The 21,058-nt window shown below is 36.9% G+C and overlaps 1 protein-coding gene across 2 annotated transcripts in view; it reads left to right on the forward strand.

Annotated features, from left to right (window-relative positions):
- LOC107690005 (C-Jun-amino-terminal kinase-interacting protein 4-like) overlaps positions 1-13,742 on the forward strand; it is a 30,502-nt gene extending 16,760 nt beyond the window's left edge. Inside the window, exons 11-31 of one of the 2 annotated variants that reach the window (XM_016488234.1) lie at positions 386-443; positions 525-677; positions 951-1,005; positions 1,673-1,803; positions 2,222-2,278; positions 2,367-2,522; positions 2,922-3,051; positions 3,892-3,981; positions 4,147-4,299; positions 4,782-4,947; positions 6,292-6,513; positions 8,557-8,740; positions 8,825-8,947; positions 9,795-9,875; positions 10,315-10,382; positions 10,470-10,618; positions 10,761-10,932; positions 12,036-12,149; positions 12,289-12,321; positions 13,109-13,288; positions 13,569-13,742. In XM_016488234.1, coding sequence (XP_016343720.1) covers positions 386-443; positions 525-677; positions 951-1,005; positions 1,673-1,803; positions 2,222-2,278; positions 2,367-2,522; positions 2,922-3,051; positions 3,892-3,981; positions 4,147-4,299; positions 4,782-4,947; positions 6,292-6,513; positions 8,557-8,740; positions 8,825-8,947; positions 9,795-9,875; positions 10,315-10,382; positions 10,470-10,618; positions 10,761-10,932; positions 12,036-12,149; positions 12,289-12,321; positions 13,109-13,288; positions 13,569-13,741 — 2,648 coding nt within the window. In that variant the 3' untranslated portion in view covers position 13,742. Of the gene's footprint in view, positions 1-385; positions 444-524; positions 678-950; positions 1,006-1,672; positions 1,804-2,221; positions 2,279-2,366; positions 2,523-2,921; positions 3,052-3,891; positions 3,982-4,146; positions 4,300-4,781; positions 4,948-6,291; positions 6,514-8,556; positions 8,741-8,824; positions 8,948-9,794; positions 9,876-10,314; positions 10,383-10,469; positions 10,619-10,760; positions 10,933-12,035; positions 12,150-12,288; positions 12,660-13,108; positions 13,289-13,568 lie in introns of those variants that run through there. The other variant, XM_016488233.1, reaches the window with a different exon arrangement.
- The last annotated feature ends 7,316 nt before the right edge of the window (positions 13,743-21,058 follow it).

Here is a 21,058-nt window from a genome sequence, read left to right on the forward strand (position 1 = left end):
CTTTCCAGCATCTCTTGGTTTTTCTGTGACCTGTTAACTCTCACCTCACAGCTGTCCATTCCTGTTTCACTCTCCATGTGTCTGTCTCTCTGTCGAACACACACAGTGCATGCGCTTTCACACCCGAGTCTGTCTGGTAAGACCATTCATACGGCCTGTCTAACCTGAAAACACAGGGCACATAAAACTCATCTCCAAAGTTTTGAATCTTTAAAGGGGTCATATGATGCGATTTCAATTTTTCCTTTCTCTTTGGAGTGTTACAAGCTCTTGGTGCATCATATGACCCCTTTAAATAGTGTTTTTATTATCATCACATTATTGCTTTGTCATCAGTTTGCCTCGGTTGTAGTGTTATTAGAGTTTTTTGTGATGTATTCTGCAGGCATGGGTCGTGAGGTGGAGAATCTCATTCAGGAAAATGTGCAGTTGCTTGAGACAAAGTGAGTAATATTGTAACTCTTTACAGTTTATTTACTGGTTTATGTTGCTTAGTTGTTGAGACGACTTGTTTGTGTGCACAGAAATGCATTGAACGTGGTGAAGAACGATCTGATCGCTCGTGTGGACGAGCTCTCCTGTGAGAAGGAGGTCCTTCAGGGGGAGCTGGATGCGGTTTTGCAGGCCAAAGCTAAACTAGAGGAGAAAAACAAGGAGCTGGAGGAGGAACTCAAAAAGTGAGTCCTTGTTTCGACCAAATAATACAAAAACGCCTGAGGGATGCATTCATATGCAGTTGTTCCGGCTCTAGTTATCATGCCTTAGTAGCTGAATTTGAAAATAAATCAAACATGACGTATTCAGGTTAATAGCCACAGGTGGTTTATCACATTAATGTGCGTCTTTTTTCATGAGAAGCTATTGCTATTTGGACTGTGTAATTAAATGTGTTACTAGATTGTACAGTTGCACTGAAAATGAGGGACTCATAAGAATATTTCATAACACAGAGTGAAAGCAGAGGCAGAGGTGGCCAAACAGAACAATAATAAAGAGGAAGATGAGGTGAGTATTAATATTTACGTATCACAATAAATATAAGAGTCAGTGAGATTAATACGACATAAAATCAATAATTTGATATACAGCAAGGATGCATTAAATTGATCAGAATGAAAGTGCTTTCATTTATATTGTTACAAAAGACATTTGTTTCAACTAAATGCTGTTCTTTTAAACTTTCTATTCATCAAAGAATCCTGAAAAAAAAAAAATCATGATTTTCACAAAAATGTTAAGCAGCACAACTGTTTTCAACATTGATAATAAGAAGAAAGGGTCTTCTGAAGGGTCATGTGACACTGAGGACTGGAGTAATGATGCAGGAATAAAGCAATAGAAAACAGCTATTTTAAATTGTAATGATATTTCAGAGTATTACTGTTTTTACTGTTGGGACTTCTTTCAAAAACTTTAGAAAAATCTTACCAGCTCTAAGCATTTAAACAGGTCTTCTGAAGTCATGTGATAGCTTTGTGTGAAGCTGTTTGCAACAGTAAATGTTACCCTTACTCTCCAATACATATTCAAAATACATTCTTAGATAAACTATTTATTTTCTAGTTCACCATATTACATTATTTTATTTAAAACAACATGCATTGACTAATACATGTTAAAATAATAATTGTTATGCTCAAATGGTATACAGTATGTAACTCCGTGTCCGCAGAGCGATGTGCCCACAGCTCAGAGGAGGAGGTTCACGCGGGTGGAGATGGCCCGAGTCCTGATGGAGCGAAACCAGTACAAGGAGAGACTGATGGAGCTGCAGGAGGCCGTCAGGTGGACGGAAATGATCCGGTAAACATTTAACTGTAACACGGTACTGTGAAGAAAGGATAGCTCTAATTTGCTCTACAGTCCAAAATAGAAAACAGTGGCTCTTTTCTATCCTTTTTTAATTTCAGATGGTTATGAGCATTATTTTATTTTATTTTATTTTATTATTTTATTTTATTTTATTAATAGGTCTAGAATTACAATATAATTGTTAGTGCAGCAGCCAAGCAAATCACATTTTTAATGACGATGTTACTGTTTGTTTATTTCTGCTGTCTTCAGTGCTTTTTTACGCTCAGCTTGAGATCTGTTCTCAAACTAATTGTCCAAGAAAGTAGGGCAGTTTTTCTGGCTCTTGAACAAAAACCCCACGCCGCCACATGGAGACTGTCTGCTTGCTCTCGGCTCTCCTACAGTGATGTGTCTTGTTTTTCCACAGAGCTTCAAGGGAAAACTCTGAAGTTGCAGAGAAGAAGAGGTCAAGCATCAGGCAATTGTAAGACCTCATCTCAACTGCTAGTCACACAGATCACAAATGTGAGCTCGGGCTCTTCACTCCCGTCTCTGTCTATGTCCTGTTTCAGCTTCAGTCGCCTGTTCAGTTCCTCAGCGTCCAGCAACACAGCGAGAGGTTTACCGTCCAACGTCAAGTACAACCCACCCAGCATCATGAAAAAGAGCAACACCTTCTCCCAGTTCCCAAGAGAAAAGTCCAAAGCGTTCGACTTCCTCAAAGAAGAGTAACTCCTCTATTTAACCTTGTCAAACATATTAAGTTTTTAAGTAAAATAAAATTCAGGATGCAATTTTTTTTATGTGCATTATTGGCAAACCAATACAGCAACAAAGATGTAGTGAAACCAAAATGTTCCTAAAATCAGAACTTGAAACTGATTAATATTTACATGAAATGCATGTATTTGTGTCAAGTATTATATAAGTAGTTGCATTTTATAATATGCGTTTAGCTTTGTATTTTCACATACAGTGTTTTGGTATCAAGACCCACCAGTTGAAATCCATGTAAATCCAGAATATGAAGATATTCTTGTCTGGCGTCACACAGCACACCAAAGTGTTAATTAGCATTACATAATTCATCACGCGTCTTCACTTTTTTTCTTGAATTTTTCCATCAGGGTGGACTCGAGTGGTTCTCTGTCCCGCCGGGAGCAGAAGCGTGCTCAATACGAGCATGTGAAAGCCCACGTGCAGAAGGAGGACGGCAGGGTTACAGCACATGGCTGGAGTCTCCCTGGAAAATACAAGGCAATACAATGCAACACAATGCAATACAACACAATACAATACAATATTTTATTTTACTGTTTATTTTATTTTAATTTATTTTTTTATCCAGAATTATATTTATTAGTACAGCAGCCAAGCAAGTCACAATGCTGTTATGTGCATATGATTATACATAATAAAAATAATTTAATTTAATTTTATTTTATTTTATAGGTTCAGTATTATAATATATTTATTAGTACAGCAGGCAGCTAAGCAAATCACAGTGCTACTGTTTTGTGTTTTTTATTTTTAATTTCTACCATCTTCAGTACCTGATCAGACATTTTTGTAAAATATCTAATTGTCCTGTAACATTTTATTTATTTTATTTTTTTCTTTTACATTTTTTGTTTGTTTTACTTTATTTTATTAATTCCACATTTTCTACTGATCTTTTTTTTTTATAAAATATCTATCTATAATTGTACTCCAATCTATACTTTTTGAAAAACAATGTAACATTTTATTTATTTTTGTTTGTTTTATTTTTAAGTTGTTATATTTTATTTTATTAATTCCACATTTTCTACTGATCTTTTTTTTTTATAAAATATCTATCTATAATTGTACTCCAATCTATACTTTTTGAAAAAGTGTAACATTTTATTTATTTTTGTTTTATTTTATTTTACTTTGTTGTTTGTTTTATTTTTAAGTTGTTATATTTTATTTTATTTATTCCATATTTTCAAATTGTACTATTATCTTGCACTTAAGAACTATTTGTAACATTGCAACATTATATTTTATTAATTCCACATTTTCTACATTTAATAAAAATCATCTATAATTGTACTGTTATCCTGTTCTTTTTAGGTTGCTAATGGTGGCCATGCAGAGAACAAAATAAACCTTCCTGTTCCTGTTTGTCTCAGGCCACTGGAGCAGAAAGATGCTTCTATGAAGGTGAAGAAAGATGAATAAATTAAAATCATAATTGAAATCAACTGTTTTGTTGCCATACTTCAGTAGTTCTGTTTAAGAAAATACGAAATAGGTTTATGAAGTCTCACCAATATGAATTCAGGCTGTTTTCAGCCTCTAATATTTCTGCTGATTTCCCCTGTGCAGCTCCTGTGTGCAGCTGGAGTGAACCTGTCAGGTGGACGCTCATGTGAGGGAAGCTCTGGCGTTTCTGGAGAAGAGTCTGCGGTGGAGACCGACGCCTCCAAACAGAGGAAAGACTCCCAGAGCAGCCTAGATCAGCTGGAGCAGGAACCTAAGGTAAAAGATTTCCATAGTCATATTGTGGAAAACATGGACTTGTTTGAAGTAAAAGAGCTGATGTAGAAAGTAGTCGTATTTGAACACAATAATCATATGTATGAGCTCATTAGCATATGACCACCCACATTTACATACCCTGTTCAGTATTTAAATTTGAATTATTTGAAATGCGAAGAAACTATAATAAAGTTCATTTACATATAGAAGCCATGAAAGGCACAATGGCACAGACCTATAAATCAGAGAGAGTGTGCAAAATTGTCATAAAAGACTGGTTTGATGTAAGAAATCTTGACTAACATTGTAAGTGGACTTTCACAAAATAAAAAACTAAAAAAGTGGTCGTTTCAACTAGGCTTGGATTCTCATGATGGATTCTCATTGTGATGTATAAAAATGGATCAGACCCACATAAAGACAACATTCATAGGCAGCATTGGTTCTTCATGCAGTGATATTGTGTGTGTTGACAGGAGCAGGAGTGGGAGCAGACAGTGCATGTGGAGATGTCCAGTCGCGTTTGGATCTGTACGAGCACACACTCCTCCACAAAGGTGATGATCATGGATGTGACGCGGCCCGATGACCTGCTCGACAGCTTCTACGTCTGTAATTCATGTGTGTTGTGCATCGCCAGCGTACCAGGTCAGAAATCTACACCCCTCATAACAGTAATCTATCACTTCATCTTTGTCATGTTTCTTTCAGTCATGGGCATAAATAGTTTATCATTACATCTCGATAAACTAATACAAAATGCAGTTATTACAGATTATTGATATCTTTAGAACTGTGTGATTTGGCCAAAAAATTCTATTGTGATTTTGTCATACATTCTGATTGATGATTTGAGCTGCGTTATGATAAACATTTCATGAAAACATCTTTATATTGATGCTGCTGAGACATCCAGGCAAAAAGAACAGACTGACCACACTTTGATTTCAATAGAAATAGTTACTCTGTTTTTAAAACTTAAAAAGTGTCCAAACTTAATGGAGTAGAAGTCTCTTTGCATTCACTTTGTTTGTTGAAATATGGCTCAAAACTCATTTTAGTTGTGATAGTGTCTCAGTCCATATTATATTCACACATTTTAGTAAACCAATAAATAAATTATTATTTTTTTTTTTATTGTAACTCTAAAAGACTAATTAAAACTTTTTTATAATACTATTGTAGTTAATTGTACTGAAAAAAATAATATCAATTATATTAATAATTTCATTTACTACAATAGTAAAATTACGATGCTAATATTTTTGTATCTTTATTTCTTCACTTCCCAGCATTTAAATCTTCTTTCTGGCAGAAAACTGCAAAATAAAAGTAAAAAGTAAAATAATGTTTAGTTGACCACAGGTTTATAAACATTTCTCATTTCAATATCTGGTGAAATACTGTAACCTTGCCTCAAGAAAAACATTGTACGTTATGTAAATGTGGAAATAAAGTAAACCTGGTGCATGTTGTGTTCCCCAGAAGATTAATTGTGCAGCCGCACATTGTACTGAAACCCCCTTCAAAATTTCAAGAAAAATCACTAGGTAATCTAAGAACCTGTTGTTTAATATTTAATTTGGAACATGTTAATTGTAGATCATTGTTAATGATTCTGTGACAAATGGCACTAGATAGCGCTTTAGACTGAGACACCAGAGAAACTTAGAACACAATATTTTTGCTTCACTTGAAATGATCAAGCTGAATTTCTGTAAGTGAGCGCATATGTTTTGTTGCATGCAATTTTTCAGACATTTGAAAGGCAGTATAGTCAATGTTTGATGTGGCAAAACCAATAGCCTCTATAAATGTACACTTGCCTTTGTTGTCACACGTTGCGATTGGGCGTCTTGGTATCAAATGGAAATGGGAGTGGAGAAATACTTCACATCATTAATGCATTTCACTTTTAGGAAACTAATGACAATGGCATTAAATGTAAATAATCCCAGTAATGTTGTTCATGTATTTTATTGTGATTTCCAGGAGTCTTGGAGACAGACTATCCTGCAGGGGAGGAGATTCCTCAGGACCTGGAGGCGGGGCCAGACGCTTTATTGGCCAGCAGCAGCTCTCAGGGCAGTGAGGGTGCGTTGAGTGACGTGTCAGCGGTGGGCTGCAGTGTTGAAGAGTCCAGCACAGGATCTCAGACGGGCAGCACAGGGGCCAACGAACAGTCAGCAGAACAGAGTCCAGCCAGAGGAAGTGGTAAGAATTGTCTTAAAGATCAGTGAGGTCATGTAATTTTGACAACTCTTCATAGAAGCAATAGTCTAGACTCTGAATTTTGTTTGGATGAGCTGTTTGAAGTTTAACTTCTGATCAGTTAAATAATAGTCAGAAAGCCAAGGTTTTGCAAAAAGGTATGTGAAATCCTGGGACCTACATACTTAAAGAAAGGAGTCCATATCTGATAAAACGCATCCATTTTCCCTTTTGACCAGTAGGTAACATATTCCAATGAAAGAAAATCAAATATTACTTTATGCCACTCCGACACTGTCGGCGGTTTATCAGAGATCCATTTAAGTAAAATACTCTTACGAGCAGCATAAGTAAGAAGATTAAACAACTTCCTGTCTGAAATGCTCTTTATATTCTTATCAGCAACACCTAACAATAAATAAAGTGGATTGATGTCACATCCTATATTACCGGTAAATATCAGAGTTAGTCTCCTACAGATTTGTACCCAATAAGCTTTAATATTTACACATTTCCAAGTACTGTGAATAAAGTCACCCTCTTTTTTTTGGATTCAATTTGTGCCTGCGTAATGGAGTAATTTGGAGACGCTGTAAAAGTTTGAACTGTAGTTCTTTAGTTCTATTACAAATTGATATATTGTCAACATACTGCCAATTTTGTGTCCAAGTATCTACATCAATTGACAGCCCCAAATCTTGCTCCCAAATAGCTAGGGTTGCCTCATTATTGCCTTTTGTTCCTTTCAAAAGAGCTTCATAACTTCATAACATCGCTTTATTAGTGACCTCTTAAGATCTGTTATCCAGGAGCACTTGCTCTGTTGGAGTGGGGCAAGAAGAAAATCCAGGTATGGTATGTTTCTGCACAAAGCTCTTTATTTGGGGTAACTTAAATTTAGCTCTCAATTGTTCAAATGATAACAGCACCGCCTTTTCAAATAGATCTTTTATAGTGGTTATACCAACGTCTTTCCAGAATGTGAAACCATTGTCCATCATTCCAGGCTGAAAATCTAAATTTCCTTGTATTGGAGTAATAGACGACAAAGTTTTGGCTTTCCCTTTCCAATCCCTGATTAATTTCCACACTCATAATGTGTTACTAATAATACTGTTCTGCCCTAGACCAGAAATCTTTTTAACATCTATCACAAACGGGAGACAGGCCAGAGGGCATCTGCCCTCCGGAAAACGGATATGCTGTTTTCGTTCAGATCAAATCACAACAACGTAGGAAACAGATCCGGCGTGACGCAGCTGACACAAAACAGCATACGCTGTTTACGTCCAGCAGATACCCTCCAAAATGGCGCTACAGGGTGACGCGGAGGAGACGAATTGTTGAATAAAGTAATTTTTTTATAAAAAAAATTTTTTTTTTTTTAAATAACCTTAGTTTAAACTTCTGTGGTCTTCGTCTGAACACAACTATATACAAAACTACAAACATTCAAAGCATACATGCCAAAGAAACAAAAACAAAAAAATGTCAACATGAGAACGATTTTTTCCAGCTGATAAACGATAAAAACATTGACAGCCAATCAGAACCAATCCTGCTGTGACGAGCTCGAGAATTTAAAGCGGCAGATGCACGTGCGCTTAGAATAAACAGACGATATTGTTCGCTGGTGTGGATGCTAATATCGTTATCTTTATAGTTATCGTTCTTGGTGTGAACGCGGCTTAAGTTTTAACAACTAAGACAAATACCGCTTACTCGGTAGCCTGCATCGCCACGCCCCCTGTAGTTTTTATTGTGGGGCAAAACATATAATGAAATGCAAGACAATAATGAATGAGAGTTGAACAAATTAACGTCCCTCAAAAGCTTTTCACAGCAAAAAGACACGTGAAGCACAACCTGAAGATAGACGCTTTCAGAATGATGCTAAAAGGCCCTTTACTTGTCAGTCAGTTGACAAGTTTTTCAAGTTTTGATCATGTTGATAACTCAAAGACCCTAGAAATTTGCGTATCAAATATGATACAGCAGGCTTTATAGGGTTAAAAGTAAACGTGACAGAAGTCTCTCTTGTTGTAGATCTCTCCAGAGCTCCCAGTGAAGATGGGCTCCCTGCAGCAGAGGAGGCTATGGAGGCCACTGAGGAAGAGCAGGAGAGCCCGGGACAGGACACCAGCCAGCCAGGAATCTACACGGAGCACGTGTTTACAGACCCACTGGGAGCAGAGTCTTCTGGGCCTTCAACAGGCAACGATAACCAGAGGTGAGCTGGGCACAGTATCTTTATCACTGCTGATTTATATCCAGATGTGGATGGGAACTCATCCTTGGTTGGGTTCCTTGTCAGGGAGTCCAATCAGGACAGGGACGATACGGCCTCAGAAGGTGGAAAGACGAATCTGGCAAAAGAAGAGATCCAACGGATGAGCAGCGTGCTGCCCACCATGTGGCTGGGGGCTCAGAACGGCTGGTGAGATACATGCACACAAATACACAAACATAACAGCATCTGGCCACAACAGACTTTGTTAAACACCATAATTTATGAAAGGAAATAGGTCTGTCAGGGATAGTAGTATGTTTTTTTTCTTTTTGCCATACTGTCTTTCGATCTCAGTTTGACAACCTGTTTCCTGGAGTCTTTTTGTCAACTTGAAATTTGTGGTAAGTCAAATAGGGCCCTTTGATTTCCATGATGCAGAAAACGCTGATGGAATGATACTGTAAAACTCAGAATGTCACAGAATCTGACTAATTAAAAGTAGAGCCGCACAGTTAATACAATTTTAATTGCAATATGAACTTGCATCTGTGACTTCATTTTAAATATTCAGTCTGCCTGTTCTGTGTCTCTCTGTGAGAATGAGCAGCTGGTTTCATTTACTACACATCCTCGAGCATGCGTGACGCTCATGGTGTTTTCAGCATCTGTCGTCTCACTATATGAAGGAACTCTACATGAACTTCATCTCCAGATCTTTTTGATTATTGTCAAATACACACAGAAAAACTGAAAGGTCTTCTATACAAACTGCCAAAATCAGTGCTAACTTGCACCGCTAATCCAGCTTCATTGCTCGTTTAAGCCTCCTGGAGAGCCGCGCCATCTTTCTTCTCTGTAGCTTTTTTTTGTGCTTTTTGCATTATTCTCACTAAAGACGATCCCCAAAAGTTTTCCAGTGACATGAAACCGTATTAAAAAGTTACATTTATCGAGAACACTGGCTGTTAAATTGTTTTATTCAGGATAAAGCCAAAATCAGTGTTTTGCAATCTGAGAGTTTAACTTTTCTCATTGGCAAATGTCTTTCATGTAGTTTATACGTGCACTCATCTGTCGCTCGATGGAGGAAGTGTCTTCATGCTGTCAAGCTGAAGGATTCCATCTTGAATATTGTGTAAGTTGAAACTCAAGAATACAGTGTAACTTTTGAAATATTTTTTTTTTTAGTGGGATTTCAGTTTATGCAGCCAGATGGTTAGTTTACAAATAAAATGTCATCATTTCTTCACCCTTATGTCACATACTTCCTTCTGTACAAGATTTTGGGGTCGGTAAGATTTAAAAAAATATTTTTGTCTGCATTTATATGATAAAAAAACATCAATATTGTGAAACATTATTACAATTTAAAGGGATAGTTCACCCAAAAATGAAGCATTTTTGCAGGGCATCCAAGATGTAGGTGACTTTCTTTCTTCAGTAGAACACATAACTTGTTAAAGTAGCTATGCTTTTATTCAATAGCACTTTCATTCAATATTCCGTTGAAATCAAAAGAAACCACTGTAGCAAACATGAGTTCTAGTGATCTTTACCATTATTTCTCTACACAGACATGTGAAGGGCCGTGTTTTGGTGGCTCTGGCTGACGGTACACTGGCCATCTTTCACAGAGGTCTTGGTAAGACACTGTCAGTTCACTAATAATTCAGATACTCCTCTCAGTTTGACTTTAATTGTTAAAACCATCCTCGTTCTGCTTTTACAGACAGCCAGTGGGATTTAACCAACTACCACCTCTTGGACCTCGGCCGGCCGCATCACTCAATCCGCTGCATGACCATCGTGCATGATAAAGTGTGGTGCGGCTACAGAAACAAGATCTATGTGATTCAGCCCAAAGCAATGAAAATAGAGGTTCATAATTATGTCTTAATCTTCACTGTATTAGTTTTTGCATTTTAGGAAATGTGTTGCATTCCGTATTAGATAGAATTGGATGGAATTGCTTAAGCGGGATCCTTTACAGTGTGTTGTGATTTTTCTCTGTGTGAAACAGAAGTCTTTTGACGCCCACCCGCGTAAGGAGAGTCAGGTGCGTCAGCTGGCCTGGGTGGGTGACGGTATCTGGGTGTCCATCCGGCTAGACTCCACCCTCCGCCTCTTCCACGCTCACACCTTCCAGCATCTCCAGGACGTGGACATTGAACCTTATGTCAGCAAAATGTTAGGTGAGAATACTGTGAATATATGGTTTTAGGTTCATGGGGACCACCTCTCATATTTATTTATTATATTATATTATATTATATTATATTATATTATATATTATAATATTATATTATATTATATTATATTATATTATATTATATTATATTATATTATATTATATTATATTATATTATATTATATTATATTATATTATATTATATTATATTATATTATATTATGCGGTAATGCACTTATAAGTCTGCGATCCGCCGTAAAGCAAAAAAGACGCGTCACGTGCCGGCTGTTGAGACCGTTCGGACATTGCGTTGAATCAGAGGTAAAAAACTATATAAATACTGTTCAGTTTCTTGCACAGACCGATCATTTAGTGTCTTTACACATCAATGTATCGTCACGAGCCACAGGGTTTAATTTGGTTTTGTTTGTGTATGTTTTTTGACTCTCAAAGCCGTGATTCCCATTCACTTCCATTATATGACTGACAGACTGCAACGGTTTGAGTTAAAAATCTTTGTTTATGTTCTACTGAAGAAAGAAAGTCACCTACATCTTGGATGCCCTGGGGGTAAGCAGATAAACATCAAATTTTCATTTTTGGGTGAACTGTCTATTAATAACATAACTGTCTATTTCTATTTTAATATATGTTAAAATGTAATGTATTTCTGTGATGCAAAGCTGAATTTCCAGCATCATTACTCCAGTCTTCAGTGTCACATGATTCTTCAGAAATCATTCTAATATGCTGATTTGCTGCTCAAGAAACATCTATTATTATTATCAATGTTGAAAACGGCTTAATATTTTTTTTTTGGAAACCTTTCAGGAATCTTTGATGAATAGAAAGTTAAAAGAACAACATTTGTTTGAAATAGAAATCTTTTGTTACATTATAAATGCCTTTGCTGTCACTTTTTATCAAATGAATGTATCCTCGCTAAATCAAAGTATACATTTCTTTAAAAAAAAAAAAGTGTTACCGAGCCCAAACCTTTGAATGTTGGTATATGTTGGCAAAATACAAGAAATAAGATTTGAGCTCTTTCATATTACGCTTTTGAATAAATAAACAATTGAATGCACTTGCTCGTGTCTTTAACAGGAACGGGAAAACTGGGCTTCTCTTTTGTGAGGATCACGGCTCTGATGGTTTCCTGTAACCGGCTGTGGGTGGGAACAGGAAATGGTGTCATCATCTCCATCCCTTTATCAGCCTGTAAGCCAATATCACACACGCAAACACGCGTACATCAGTATTTGATGTAGAAGGCAGCATTAGTTTCAGTCTCTTTGGCCACTTCTCTCTGTTTTACCCCTCCTGTCTTCCTTTTTCTTGTCTTTCTTGTCTCCTGTAGCTGTAGGTCAGTGTGGATATCTAGGTCAGAGGGGTGAGTGGGAAACACTGTTGACAGCAGGCTAATTCTGAGACAAACCTGTATTGCTTTGCTTCTTTGCTGCATCTTGCTCAGCTTTGTTCAATATTTCATCTGCAAGTTCTTAATTCCTCTCAGATCTTCCAGTCTCTTGACTGTTTTCCATCTTTCTGGGCTGATCAACAGTGAATCTGCATCTAGCCAAAATTTGCTTTAATGCTTTAATATTAATGAGTGTCTCCCAGTAATTTCGCAATTGAATTTGACAGGCATTTGCTCTGCGAGATACTGTGTCTTTGGTGCTCTATTAAACGCTTTAGACACTCACACTTATGGTTAAGCATCTTTTTGTTTCCCCAGCAGCTCATAAGACTGTAGGAGCGATCGCCTGTCGTCCAGGTGGGGCGGTGCGAGTGTATGGCGATGACACTGTGGATGGTGCAATGACGGGTTCGTATGTACCCTACTGCTCCATGGCACACGCTCAGCTCTGCTTCCACGGCCACAGAGACGCAGTTAAATTCTTCATCTTGCTCAGCTTTGTTCAATATTTCATCTGCAAGTTCTTAATTCCTCTCAGATCTTCCAGTCTCTTGACTGTTTTCCATCTTTCTGGGCTGATCAACAGTGAATCTGCATCTAGCCAAAATTTGCTTTAATGCTTTAATATTAATGAGTGTCTCCCAGTAATTTCGCAATTGAATTTGACAGGCATTTGCTCTGCGAGATACTGTGTCTTTGGTGCTCTATTAAACGCTTTAGACACTCACACTTATGGTTAAGCATCTTTTTGTTTCCCCAGCAGCTCATAAGGCTGTAGGAGCGATTGCCTGTCGTCCAGGTGGGGCGGTGCGAGTGTACGGCGATGATACTGTGGATGGTGCAATGACGGGTTCGTATGTACCCTACTGCTCCATGGCACACGCTCAGCTCTGCTTCCACGGCCACAGAGACGCAGTTAAATTCTTCGCTACTGTTCCAGGTAAGACATAGTAACACAGTGCCTCAGTATTGATTATAGAGACTGATGGGGAGGCCTCATGATTGATGAAGTCAGCTTCACGAAAGGTCTGGTTTAGAGCATGATTTTGTAAGTTGTCCAAACCTGATACTTTAGAAGTCAATGGGGACAAGCAACTGTGTGGTTACTCATACACTGGCTCCTACAGAATGTGTTGAGCATATTGTTTTAAAGCGGTGGTGTTTGATATAATGGCTGGTGAAGTGCAAATCTGTGCTAACGTGTTAACGATGTGCTTCAGGTCAGGTTATTGTGCCCGGAGCTGAAGGTACGACTGAGAACTCTGACTCTTCAGCCCCAGACGGCAAGAGCATGCTCATCATGAGCGGAGGAGAGGGATACATCGACTTTAGGATCGGTAAGAGCTTCAGTAAGACATCTCTCCAGCAGATGGCATATCTGCATGTTTCATAATGTAAACATGTAATTGTGCACATTCTGCAGTTCATTCATAAAGGGCTCCTGTCACATTCATATTCAAAATGACAGTAAAAATGAATATTATGAAAAATAATAAAATAAAAATAAAATAACTCTTTTCTATTTTAATATATGCTGAAATGTAATTTATTCCTGTGATGCAAAGCTGGATTTTCAGCATCATTACTCCAGTCTTCAGCATCACATGATCCTTCAGAAATCATAAAAATATACTGATTTGCTGCTTAAGAAACATTTCTAAGGCTGCAAAACAATTAATCGCATTCAAAATAAAAGTTTTTTTACATACTACGTGTGTGTACTGTGTATATTTATTATGTGTATATATAAATACACACACATGTATATATTAAGGAAAAACATGTTATATATTTATAATTTATATATAAAATATTTATATTTTTATATCTATATATATATATATATATATATATGCATGCAAATATTTTTTTAAATATACACGTGTGTGTGTGTGTGTGTGTGTGTGTGTATATATATATACATACATACATGCATACATAAATATATATATATTCACACACACACACACTTTTGACTTTAATAATATACATTTCCAACAGTCACGGCACCCATTCACTGCAGAGGATCAATTGGTGAGCAAGTGATGAAATGCTGAAAGTCTCCAAATCTGTTCTGATGAAGAAACAAACTCATCTACATCATGGAGGATGAGTACATTTTGAGCAAATTTTAATTTTTGGGTGAACTACTCCTTTAACCGTTTACATTACAACATTACTTTAGGGAAATGTTTTTTTTTTTAATGTAAGCTGCTTGATTTGTGTGTTTTTGTTCTCCACAGAACTGATCGGAGGTTTCTCTGTGCACTATGGCAGTGGTAGCATCGTGTAGTTCATGTATATAGAAACTCAGAGCTATTTTTGCTATCTGTACTGCGTAGATCTGGTCTCAGCACCTTACGGCATGGTGTTTGTTGTGCGTCTGTACGCGTGTATTTGGCGCTTGCATGAGTCCTGTAGTGTTGCCAAGTCCGCGGTTTTCCCGCGGAATTGGGCTACTTTGACACTGTTGCCGCGGGTTGTTTTTCATGTCCGCGGGTTGAAGCGACTCCAATAACATGATATTTATCCCCTGAACGCGATTATTAACTGGGAACCCCCTCGAAACGCGATAGGTCTAGTTTTGAGTAGCGATTGGGTGAGTTTTCTTGTGAAAACCTGGCAACCCTGCCTGTATCATAGGAGCTCTAGTAATTCAGGCTTCCCTCATGCTAGAGCTCGCTGGCACTTTAAAGACAGTACCGAACGTACAGTAGACATACCTAATTTCTGGTTTATAGCAGTTGAGAAGATCCGCCCTTTTACCAAAGGATGAAACGTAGAACAAATAACAAGCACTAAACAGCCTAGTTGTCGAATATTTTACATTGCCAAGGCTTTTCGCTTTTCTGTGATTCTCTTGAATGGACAGAAACGGACAAAATAATGTTAGTTAAAAAAAATGGACAGGGATTGTATAATAAATGATTTGTATTGTGTCAGATTTAGTTTTGTTTGCTTCAGCACTAAGCATCTCAGATAATTAAATGTCGGTTTTGTCTGTATTGTATGTCCCAGGCGTGGGTTCGAGTGTGTCGAGTTTTCTAATTCTAATCAGAGTCTTGCGCTCTTTTTGTATCTGGTCCGTACGACACTTTTATTGTAGATGTCTGTTGAAACCAATGCAACATGATATTTGACTTTTTATGTGCAAATGGGTCGGGTTTGGGCGCATTTGGTCCGTTTCTTTTCAATTCTGACACATAAAGGGGATCTTTATATCATTGTCGTTGCCATTCCAAGTATTTATTTTCACAATGAACGTTGCGGTTCAGAATGTAACTTTTTACATGTTTGTGAACAAGGACGATATTGTTTTGTTTTACATCAGAAACCTTTGAGAAGCGATGTTTTCATGTTGAAGGAACTGACTAATAATGTTGACCGTATTAGACCGCATAACCTCCGTGGGTCATTCGGAAATACACCTTTATTGTATTAAGCTATGCATGTTTTTTTTAAAGTAGGCTACACTGCAGTTTGTTCGTTCAACTTTGTTTATGGCCACCTTTTTGGGTGGTTGTGTGTATATGTGCGAGTGTGTGTGGAGACGATTAAGAAATATTACCGAGTTTGGATGAGTGTGTGTGTGTGTGTGTGTGTGTGTTGTCGCTATTTCCCTTAAATCTTACTGGACTGGCTGTGTGTGTGCCACAGCTTGTCATTACTGTGTTTTTCTTGTCAAAAGTTTGCTAAAACTGCATCATAGCCTTATTTTTAAACTCTATTAAACACAATTTCATGGGAATTCACCTTCTGTCTTGATTTTATCCTCTGTGTTCATATGTTCACGTTGTGATGTCTCATTCACAAAAAGGTTTGTCTTTTTAATGATCCATTCAAACCATTTCTGTAGTCTTTCCTGTTACGCATTACTTTAATTTCATGTCCCAAATTAAATGTCTCAATATGTTCAGGGAAATATTAAACTCAATTTTTGAAGTTGAAAATTAGTTAATTTTCAAAATCAAAAACTAGATAATCCAGGTTTTCTAATTTGTAATTAAAATAAATAAGTAAATATATAAAGTAAATTAAATGTTTAAAATAATCTATTTTTGGTAATAATTATATTAATATTGGTAATTATTTCATAGACTTTTCTATATTGTCAGTATTCAGTATACTGACAATATAGAATATATTGTCAGTATATATTCATATGGAGGACTAGGAGTGATACTATAAAAAATAGAAAACAAAATGGAAATAAATTTGTTTTTAAATGGGCAAGTGAATGGAAACATTTCTAACTGTTTATTTAATTCATTTTTTAAATGTAGGCCTAGTTAAAAATGTTATAAATTCATCATTTATAAAATTGAACAATAGACATTTAAAATGATTGACAGTAGCTCTGATTAGTTTTGTGGTATTAATTAGTTTCGATCTAAAACATCAGTCCTGGTTGATTTATTTACAGAAATCGGTTTGATAACTTTCTGCTGACACCCTCTGGTATCTAAACCATCAGTATTGTGGGGCCTATATGCGCTTCAGACTAATAAATTAATTTCGATGTTTGACTTTAATCAAATGTTTTTCGTTTGGCATTACATATTTGCACTGTTGGGGAAAGTTACTTTTAAAAGTAATGCATTACAATATTGCGTTACTCCATAAAAAAAAAGTAACTAATTACGTGGCTTAGTTACTTTTTATGGAAAGTAATGTTACGTTACTTTTCAGTTACTTTTTAAATCTGGACAGGGCTTGCTTGTTTGTTTTTAAAATAAAACAGTTCTATTTTTGGCAAATATAAAAGCCTTTTGACGCCAAAAGTGAAATGAATAAACCTCAGGCTGAAGGGAAAGTAAATTTACGTCCGTTCAGTAGAATGCAGAAGAAATTTCAACACTTCAGCAATAAAAAAAAAAAAGACACAAATGTTCGTCTAGAGTAATTTTGGCTTATTAGTACGGTTGAACTGGATCATCGAAGGTCAGAAGAAAAGACATTGGTTAATAGAATTACACTGCATATTTGGTACTGTTTACGTCGCTGATCCGTATAATATAGCTAAAACACCATACTGCGTTTGTCCAGCAGGTGGCAGCGCTGCACTGTTCCCGCAGGCCCAGAGCAACACGTGCTGATGGGAACAGAGAGAGAGATCGACATAAACAGAGCTGCAGCGCTTACATAAGAGAGCCAGATGCTCTCGGAGGCTCTCCTGTGTGTGTGTGTGTGTGTGTGTGTGTGTGTGTGTCTGCTCAGCTACCTACTCTCACACTATAGACTATAGAGGACAGAATCCCTCACCTCCGTAATTTTTTTTTATTGTGATCATATTTTAGCTGTTCATTTTAATATAATTTGCAAACTCATCAAAATACCGTTTTAAACACGTTACACAATTTTTTTAAATACAATTTTTAAATGATTGTTAAACATAATTAACAATATTCCATTATTAACATAGTATATGAATATGGCATGCTTCAAATGTACGCCAAGCACACACGGTCCTTGGGTTTCCTTGTGAAAATGAAGTACATTTTTAGCATACAAAAAAAGAGCACTTATTACCAGAGGGCACGTGCCCCCTCAGATTTTCGAGCCAAGTGGATTTTGAATGCAGTTTCTAAAAGGCAAAAATAGCCGAATAATACCGTTTACATATGTATTTAATACGATCACACTGTTGTGATTATTGAACAGTTGAACATAAGATTGCTTTTTGACCCACTTAAGTAGGACTTAAATACATCTTTAAATGTAATTTCATAATTACATCTATTGTCTTTGAAATGTGGTTAAAGTTTCCAGCCAGTTTAACTACAGTTAAAATGAAATCAAGTATTTTATTTGTACTTTGTGTTAGTCAGCATATCAAAACAAGCATGCGTCTTTTGAGCATGTCAAAAGATTGTTAAAGCAATTAATTAATGTATACTTTATTACAAAATGCACTTATTAAAAGTGTACTTAAGTGTGTCAAGAAATGTAATGATGAAAGTGGACTTAAGTGGCCTTTTATTTTGTTAATGTTATATTATCTGCAAGTGCAGTTTTTAAAAAAATATGCTTTTAAGGTCTGAAGTACACATCCAGTACAATTAAGCACACTTCTCTTTCACAAGGGTTTGAGTATGTCCTGCTACAGAGCGTGCAAAAAGTATAATTTCAAATGAGTAGGACACGGGTCAAAGGGCAGCGCTAACATGGCCGGCGTCCAGGCAAATGTCAGGGTTTCCCTGCGGCTGAATCGGGAATTATGAATCACAGGAGCTGTGCGAGTGCAACAAACGGTGCATGTAAAGTTTAGGATTACGAGGGCTATGAGGGGATGTCCTTCCCCTGCTCACCGCAGGATGTTCCATCAGGAGAGCAATCTAAACATCGAAGCGCCACTACTGACCATGTGCTTTTGTGTGCTGTATATTTAGGTGAGGTGTTAGTGTGTCTGGCCAGGATCACGAGCACATGTGTGAGGGAGAAGAGTGTGAAAGGTTTGTTCATTGCATTGGTATCTCTATATTTATACACACACATATAACAGCCGAAGTGTTGCCCAGTGCTTTGTTTATCATCGCTTGCACGGCTGTCCATTTGTTGCCCATATTCTTACTGTAGAAACATTTAAAGGGATAGTTCACCCAAAAATGAAAATTCTGTCTACTTGTTCCAAACCTGTTGATGGTAGCCATCGACTTTTAATGGGAATTCATTGGCTACCGTTAACCTTTATTTACAAACATTCTACAAAGTATCTTCTTTTGTGCTCAACAGTTAGAAACACATATAAGTTTGGAACAACTTGAGGTTGAGTAAATGATGACAGATTTTTTTATTTTTGGGTGTACTGTCGCTTTAATAACATCATTATTATATTTATCTTAACAAATGTTATTTTAAAGCACCACCTTAAAACAACATACATTTTAGGTCGATTTAAATAAAAGCAGCTTCTTTAAAAGGTTATAAAAGGACATTTCATAAAGGAACAGTTCATGCATTAAAAGTCTTCAAAAATGTCATTCACCCTTCTGCATATTAAAATTGACATATTGTGTTTGGTTCATAGACACGCGAGAGCAGATTTGGCAATGACGTCAACCACCCTATAATGATAAAAATCCACCCCTCATTTTTTTATCCCTATAAATCATAAGCAGTGTCTCAGAACAAGCTGTTCACACAATCTGTAAAATGTGACATCACATTTTACAAGCCCCGCCCATGACTGTTGACTGAGACCCCGCCCTGAGTGAGCTGCACACAATCCGCCACGTTGATCTTCACAATAGAGCTTTTAAAAGCAGCATTCAAGTAAGAAATGTCCTTTTATTAAATCTATATAAGTTTTCAGTTCAGAGCATAGAGTGATTTTATGTTTTTATTTTATTGTTTGGGTCACATTAACAGCGTAGACAGCAGTATAGATACTGTATATTACGTCTAATATAAACATGCAATTTCTTTCCCAGACATAACCGATTGTGTTGTTGTAACTTATGTGTTTTTAATGTAAACTTGTGTGTATTTGACAGTTTAAGCGCAATAAGACATGAAAGAGTACTCAACTCAGCTGATTTCTGTGCGTGTGCTTCAGATGTTTGCGCTCAGAAAACCGTATATCAGAAGTCACCGTATATCATTACCTTCTCTGAAAACTCCTACTTTTTTGATGGTGCTTCTAAATGTTTTTAAATTGTTAGCAAAAGTGAACAAATTTTGCTTTTAATGAAGTTAGACAAATTAATTGTCGTGTGCCAGTTCACTACTACCCACCCTAAGCACATTGCTGTTTAAGAAGTTGTTATAGAGTGCTCAGGCAAAAGTCCAGTGGTGACAGGGAGAGCAAATTAAAAGAACGCGCTGTGACAGTGAAAAAAAGCATCTTGCATGAGCAGAGTTAGAGTACTCAAAAAGAGTAAGACATTTTTAGTACTCACATGCTGCTTACTGTGTGCATGCTTAGGATGTGTGCGCTCTGAAAAACGTATATATCAGAAGTTTGAACTAATATGGTTTAAAATGAATGATTTCAGCAGAATAGACATGGTAATCAAACCCAAGCAGATGTTTTTTTAGCAGAGTATCTGAGGTACGAGCTGTAAAGGCACAGCCCTATTCTGGAAAATAGGCCTGTAGGGCTTGCATTTAAAGAGACATACATGAAAACAGCCTGTGTCTGCTTCCACTCAAAATAGGCATATTCAAAATTATATAATAAATTATCTTTGTGGTATTTTGAGCTGAAACTTCACAGACACATTCTTGGGACACCTGATACTTATATTACATATTGTAAATAGGTGCCCTTTAAAGCATCATGGCAGAGCTTTAAAGTGGACTAGCCAATAAGTCTGTGCAACCCCTAAAAAGGAGCAGCTTGAACATTCTTCAAAACATCTCTTTTCATGTTCCACAATCTCCTACTGGTTCAGATTGACATGAGGGAGAGTAAATGATGCCAGAATTATTCCTTTAACAAGGTATAAAGCGTCTGCGCGTCTCTGCTCAGTCTGTATGTGGTTTCAGTGGGCTGTTAATGACGTAAAAGTGAGTTTGAAGTCAGTTTGTTATTCCTCTCATTACTGCCCATCCATTGACCCATCCGCCCTGTGATGTGTAATTTATCAAGGCCTCTGAAGGCTGTAATGATTCAGGCTTTTTAATATCCCTGCACTGCAGTCCTCCAAATTTAGAGGTAGAAAGTGTGTGTGTGTGTGTGTGTGTGTGTGTGTGTGTGTGTGTGTGTGTG

This window comes from Sinocyclocheilus anshuiensis, unplaced genomic scaffold, assembly GCF_001515605.1.
Source record: "Sinocyclocheilus anshuiensis isolate Anshui unplaced genomic scaffold, SAMN03320099.WGS_v1.1 scaffold1609, whole genome shotgun sequence".
Taxonomy (NCBI): Eukaryota; Metazoa; Chordata; class Actinopteri; order Cypriniformes; family Cyprinidae; genus Sinocyclocheilus; species Sinocyclocheilus anshuiensis.